The sequence below is a fragment of the Haliotis rufescens genome, unplaced genomic scaffold, assembly GCF_023055435.1.
Source record: "Haliotis rufescens isolate VD_foot unplaced genomic scaffold, xgHalRufe1.0.p SCAF_18, whole genome shotgun sequence".
Lineage (NCBI taxonomy): Eukaryota > Metazoa > Mollusca > Gastropoda > Lepetellida > Haliotidae > Haliotis > Haliotis rufescens.
Window position 1 is genome coordinate 13708392 of NW_025963868.1, and position 7295 is coordinate 13715686.

The window sequence follows — 7295 nt, forward strand, 5'->3', positions numbered from 1 at the left end:
CGAAGTTGTTAATTAACCTGTGGCTATTTCAAGCCTTTGGCATCACTGATCAATTTGCCGATCATTGAAAGGTGATCGTGAAGATGTGTCAAATAGATACTAAGGTAAATTCATAGATTTCTGTAAATTGTCACTGTTTTCGTGTTTTTTCTCTCTGGGATGGGTTGTAGCGAGGGTATCCTTAAATGGGCTTGCAACCACGCTTCTTTATGAATTCGTACCAGGGAATTCCAAGGGTTTTCCCCCGGAATGTGGAAGTAGTCAGTGTTTACGCATTTTCAAGAATACAGTCACGTGAAGAACGTCATGTGACCGACCTCGCGTCCAAGTCGTATATCTTGTAAACTTCACATTAAAAAATTAGTTATTGTTATAACCAAATGAAACACAACCCATTATCCGATAGGGGTAACTGTACATAGCCGTTACCGCAATAAACTTAGTAACATTGTTTGGTTTGACTTCTTGGCGCGTGTCTGAATTCCATTAACATGTAACATATCCTAAAACTAGCTTATCAGCAAATCTCGCTGCACTGCGCGCGACAGATACTAGAGCAAGGCATGCCAGAAATACGAAACCTAAAGCTTCCGAAAGGAAGCCTTGGACATCACGTGCGTCGGGGGACCAGCGCCATCTGATTGGCCGTTAACAGTTGTACAAGGCGGAGCAAAAAGCATCGTTTTTCCGTCCATTTTACTCTTGAAAAACTCGACCCTTTTCTGGACACTTTCTAGACGCTGACCAATTAATCAATTTTAATGAATTTTTAGTCGTTTTTCCGTCCAATGGCCATATACGAAAAAAAAAGACGTTTTCGTGTTTGCAGTGTCATTTAGCGCGAATTTCAAGTAGAGCCGTAGCCAAGTTTATGTGAACATGGCCAGCCAGTACCTGCTATGGTCCGTGCCAAAACTCAAATGTGCGCTCTTTCAACGAAAAGCTTCGACAGCTGGAAGGAAACTTGAACTGATCGAGAGGTATGTAACCCATTTTTTTAGTTATCAAGTATGCTTACATTCATAATCTGCGATATGCACCGCAATTTCTACTAGGCCCTTTTCTTGCCTGTCAAATAAGTGCCATCTCTGTCACTGTCAGGCCTACTGTGACTGACAAAATCAAATATCGATATATTTCAGTTGTTGCCTTCCATTAAACCATGACCTACTGTATAGTTACCCATAACCAAAGTACTAACTGTGGCTCCCGGTCTCAGATTATATAAATCCTCGATAAAAGGCGCAGTCTCCATTGCTTCGTCTGTTAACATTCACCGCACTCCTGAGACGTCACCTGTTTTCGAACACCCGATTGCTTTTGTAGTTTAGCGGGGCTTTTTATGAATATGATCAGCAGTGTTTTGACACGTAGTTCTCAACAAAATTCGGTACGACTTCCGCCCTTATCCGCCAACATTTTTTTCAAAAATAATTAAAAGTACTGAGCGTCAATGCATTGGACAGACATATTACTTTAGGATGGGGGTTTCGGGCGGAGGATTTTCCCATTATGCTTGCAAGTCGGCAGTAAAACACAGAAGGTTTATACAACTTTGAAACCTGTTGTATTCACAAAATATAGACGTTTTTTAAATTAAAGTGTTATATTTTACTCTTCCTTTTCGTCAGGATATGGGCACCAAAATTCTGAATGACTTATGATAGGTGTACAGTGCAGTGCTTACTGACATTTCTCTGTCCATGAAATGATTATTGAAACTTGGCGACTCTATGTCACATTAACAATTACCATATATTTATACTGGTATTTTATAAAACAGGAAATGTGTAATAATTTGTCTTCTGGCTATATAGGCATGAGATTATCAAACACAGTTTAATCATACAGGTTTCATTGCTTATTCATGATGCATGTCATTTATGAGCTATATTAGTCATAGTGATAATGATATGAATTATTTTCCTATAATATTATGCAAATCTGAAATAGTAGTTGCACAAGTTAAAATGTATTTAATTTTCATTTCAGACTTGAATCTTATGACAGAAATGATGATTTTGTTGGGCCATCTGTCTCCATCCCACGTCCAGATGATACATCATGGCCAGTGTCAGGATTTCAACAGCTGATGCCTTCCCATCGTCAACTGCTGCCTCCCATTTCCAAAGAAACCATTGAGGGTTACTTCATCTACCGTATGGCAGGAGCCAACCAAGCTGCACATGATATCAAGGCCATAGAGAAAGGTTATCTGATGTTTGAGGGGGACAGGGTGCTGGCATGCAGTGTTCACATACGTGCATCTACTGATGTATACTTAAGTGGCATCGTCAGTGCATCTATGAAAAACAAGGTAAAATATTTACACACCATAAAATAAAAATAAAAAATAAAACCTTTTTAAATTTAATGAAATTTGTACTCAAAGATGAAGCTAATCCGAAATACATTCTTGACATAAAACTGATTGAAAGTGAATTTATTAATGGGAAATTAAATTGCACATACATCACATTTTATGCATGACTTCTATGCTTGGGTTAATGTGGGTAGCCTAGTGGTCCAAGTGTTTACTCATCTTGCTGAAGGCCAGGTTCAATTCCCTAAAAGGGTTCAATGTGTGAAGCCCATTTCTGGTGTCTCTAGCTGTGAAAGAGCTGGAATATTGCTAAAAGTGGTGCATAACCATACATACCCACTCACTCTATCCTAGGTCACATACAATTACAAGGTGAAGGTAGAGAAGACCGGGGAGCCAGTCAACTCCCACTGCGAGTGTCCTGCAGGGAAAGGACCACATTCAACCTGTAAGCACATCGCTGCGGTGCTGTTGATGTTGGAGCATTTCATCTCAACTGGCAGTGTGCAAGTTGGAAAGAGCTGTACCGAAAACTTGCAGTTGTTCCACAATCCCAAAAAATCGTACAAAAGTAGGTCATATTACAGCCAAGGAAATATCATACCCAGGCCTCAACTACAATGTTATGATGAGAAAGAGAATGTATGGATGTCAACTTCTATATTATGAGGTTAAGGGTGTTTCCTCATTATATAGAAGTTGACATCCATATATTCTCTTCCTTATGTGCATCACTTCTAAATGCCTTAGACATGTTATGATGGTTTATGATTTTGTATATAAAAGAGAAACTGTATATGACTAAATATTATGTGTTGGATATTGGAGTGGAAAAAGTTTTTAAATATTTGTATAAGTGTTGTTTTGAACAGGATTATTATGGCAATGTAGTATCACAATATTGTATTCAGGATCACCCGTAACAGCTGCAGAACTGCCGTCTGCCGACACATGAGTGGCTACAATGATCATGTGCGCAACATGATGACAAACTACTGCTCAAAGTCATCTCATAATGTCGCCCTTAGATATGTTCACCCAAAAGCTGATGTCCAGACAGCTGCTGAGGACCATCACTACCTTAAACAGCCATTTACAGAGTACATGGTTGACATGGCACTGAAGGTACACAACACTGGAAATTCTGTTGTATAATACATGTAAAAAATCTTTAAAACCTAAAGTTTTTCAGATTTGATCTTTGTAATACACAGTTAAAATCATAGCTTGTGAGGAAACAGCAACATCTGAATGTTTGGGGTTGTGAGTAATTTGTAAAATGCAATTAACTAAGTTTGAAAATGCCTAATCATGATCAAGCAGATTAGTTCCCTTGTAAAAGAAATATAGACTTGTATATTAGGCATTTTTCAGATTACTGTCATGTAAAACAAACTATGTGAAAAAATATTGTTTGGGACATCTCTTTTATGTCTTGACTTTTGTTTTTCTTTCCAGGTAACTGAGGAATCTGCGAAAGATATTGAGGCAGCAACGCAAGACCAGTCCCGGAGCCCAGTGTGGCACACAGAAAGAAAGTGGCGCCTCACAGCCTCAAGGTTTGGTGAAGTGACCAAAATGACCAACCGAAGAAATAAGGAGAAGTTATGTAAATCAATTGTGTCCACAAAAATTTTATCATGTAAGCCTGTAATTCATGGAAAGCAGTATGAAAAAGGAGCACTTTCAAAATTTGAATCCATGTACAATATCAAAACAAAAAAGGCAGGTCTATTTTTTTCCTGTTCTGAACCCTATCTGGGTGCTACGCCAGATGCCATTATTGATGCTGATATCTTGGTTGAGGTGAAATATCCATATGCTGGAAGAAATGATCACATTAAACCTGGTAAACATTTTCCATATCTTCATTACAATGTAAACAATCAGATTTGTTTAAATCCCAGCAGTCACTACTACTGCCAGGTACAGGGACAGATGTACTTAGCAAAGCGTCAATTTTGCTATTTTGTTGTTTACACATTCTGTGACATGTTTGTAGAAAAGGTCAGTGTTGATAAAGATTTCTGTCAGTACTCATTAATTCCAAAACTTGAACTGTTCTATACCAAACATCTAAGACCATACATTGCTTCTACATTGTAAATCATGTTTTTTCCCTTGGATACATCATTAAGGCATTTATGAGTCCAAGCTTGTGTACCGGTATGTACCAATGGTAATAACCGTATGTTTGATTCCCATTGGGAGTTTGTGTTTGTGTTTTAAGCACAATCAGGTTGTCTTATTCCTGAAATTAACTCAAAATCTAAAAATGTCATACAGTTATATCCAGATCTAATAGAAATATTCCTTGGACTTTTTGTTGATGATGGTCTTTTCTCTTATTCGGTAATTGGTCTCAAGCGTCAAATCAACATTTTGGAAACTTATTGTGACAAATGGTGACTGTTCGTCAGTCTTTATAACTAAAGTATCATTTTATGCTTGGGTGTAGTAAACTCTGTATCACTTAAGAAAAAGAATATCCAAATAAGTTCACATATTTTCCAAATATCAATTTGTTTCACATGCTCATGTCAACATCAAATGTTATATTAATACAAATTATTATATTGTGCATACATCATGCATATTCTGTGCCTTGATCTATATTTGCAATGAATAAGCAATTTGAATTGTAAATCATACACATGTCCAATATGATTTAGCTACCATTAAGACAGTTTAGTGTAGGTTGAAGATTCATGAAGATTCCATTTGAAGAATATACACAGTACTCAACTAATGTTTCATATATACACACATGTTTATTCAGACACTCAAGAGAAAGATTTTGGGTTTCCTCCAGATTTCACTGAACAGGTTTAGAACCTGTTACCACAATGTACATACACATTGTAAGAGCATCGTACATTGTGGAGCGGTACATTGTGCTCAGGGGTAACTACAGTATACAGAGTTAGAAATAATAATCTGCTGTGGTTTGAGACTATTACAAGTCATTGGCAAAGTTAAAATATTGTGGTTTTGGTTTGCCAATCAATTGTTTGACTAAATATGGTAATACCACCAAACAAAATGACAGCATGTCGCCTTTATCTTTCATTTCAAAGCTTACCATATGCATAAATAACTAATGAAAAGAAGCAATTTCTTTGACACATGAGAGATTCACATTTTAATATGACATGCGTGTGTTACACAAGTTACACTCCATACACTTTTTGGGTCGTGGGGAGATTTTATCACTCAGTTGAAAGCCAGAAGCCAGTACAAATGTAAGGTTAGCCTTGTATGAATGTTTTCAGTGGGATAAGCCTCAAATAACTGAAATATTGTGAGCCCATCGCTGTTAAAAACGGTCTCTTTGACTGAAAATGACATATGTTTGATTGAAATGATTCAACCTTTGAAAAATGTTGGTGCAAATAATGAAGTAATTTTCAGACAATGTAGGACTATATATATCACACAAGTGATTGTCAATAGCATTGATTATGTACATCATATTAGGTATTGTTAGACTTTACCTTACAAATTGAATTTTCAACACCACAAGTCACATTTTAAAGCCTTAATGAATTCAGTTCAGCTCCATAAATGTGAAAATGTAGGTAACTTTAATATTTTATATACATATTGTCATTTAGTTGGTTGGTTTGTTTGTTGTTTTACGCCGCAATCAGCAATATTCCAGCTATATGACAGCGGTCTGTAAATCATCGAGTCTGGATCAGACAATCCAGTGATTGACATCATGAGCATCAATCCACGCAATTGGGATAGATGACATGCATCAACCAAGTGAGCGAGCCTGACCACCCGATCCCGTTAGTCGCCTTTTACGGCAGTATGGGTTGCTGAAGTCCGATTCTAACCCGGAATCTTCCCGGGTCTACTGTCATTTAGATTTTGTTGAAGATGAGTATCATATTAGGTTCATATGCCCAAGCTACTCTGTGATTAAAATTACCTTTTCATAGCTTTAACAACACTCATTCAATGGTCAATAAGCTAAATACAAGAACTGTACATCCCCTTAAATCTGTTGCTCTGTATATGAAACATGTTTTCAAATTACGAGCTCTCACATGACCACTTATTATTACGAAACACTGTACTATAGGCCATGTGACCATACCGATAATATTACTACTGTATAAGGCAGTGGGTTGGCCTTATGGCTAAAGTGTTTGCTCGTCACGCCGAAGACCCGGGTTCAATTCCCGACATGGGTAACATGGGTGAAGCTCATTTCTGGTGTCCTCCGCCGTGATATTGCTGGAATATTGCTAAAAGCGGTGTAAAACAATTCTCAATCACTCACACTACTGAATAAAATTCGACTTCTACTACAAATTTCAGTCACAGATATCACAAAGAAGAGATGCTTCAAGCAAATTCATTTACAATGGAATTTCTGAAATTTGAAATAGCAAAACAAACATAAACAATCCGCGATCCAAGTACTACTTTACTTGGTGGGAGATGTTTTTTTCAGAATTTTGAAAGTTTTACTCAGACAAATTATACGTTCAACATGGATTCTTTTAGAAGCAATTCTTCTATCCTTAACAACATCTTCTGGTTCTAACTGTGACTTGCCTTTTAACATAGTTGGGGTGTTTACTTGAACATCTTGGGCTGCAAATAAGCCTTGAACCATAATGCCCCTGTCAGCCATAATGCTATCCTGTTTTTCAAACATACCATGTGATGGGTTAAGTAAAGGAGACTGTTCTATGATCTGTCTGTCACTTGCAGACCCCCAAAAAGATTAACTAATAGATGAGACTGCCCCCCCCCCCCCCCCCCCCCCCCCCTGGGTGTGCAACCAATCATGGTTTTCAATGTGTTTTGATGTTTATAGCTGGACCATGTCATGCTCTGAGCATCAACATGAGATGGCTTCTTACCGAAATCTGTTGGCATGTGATCATCAACAGTTGCTCTTGATGGCCATATCTGTAGTTCCTTCAGTTGAAAATATAAGAAATTGATCCATGTT

At 37.6% G+C, this 7295-nt stretch overlaps 1 protein-coding gene across 1 annotated transcript; it reads left to right on the top strand.

Moving 5' to 3' along the window:
- The first annotated feature begins 839 nt into the window (after positions 1-839).
- On the top strand, positions 840-7072 carry LOC124112985. Its single transcript, XM_048398679.1, has 6 exons — positions 840-980; positions 1993-2317; positions 2678-2886; positions 3235-3448; positions 3782-4129; positions 7052-7072. Exons 1-6 carry the CDS (start codon positions 880-882, stop codon positions 7070-7072), a joined length of 1218 nt encoding a protein of 405 aa, XP_048254636.1. The 5' UTR covers positions 840-879.
- Positions 7073-7295: the final 223 nt, after the last annotated feature.

Bases quoted from the DNA above. Each gene is read 5' to 3' on its own strand.
- LOC124112985 (XM_048398679.1), top strand. From the start codon at position 880: ATGGCCAGCCAGTACCTGCTATGGTCCGTGCCAAAACTCAAATGTGCG. The intron at 2,318-2,677 runs GTAAAATATTTA...ACTCTATCCTAG, and splicing joins GTGCATCTATGAAAAACAAG to GTCACATACAATTACAAGGT. The intron at 4,130-7,051 runs GTGAAATATCCA...TGTCACTTGCAG, and splicing joins ATGCTGATATCTTGGTTGAG to ACCCCCAAAAAGATTAACTA.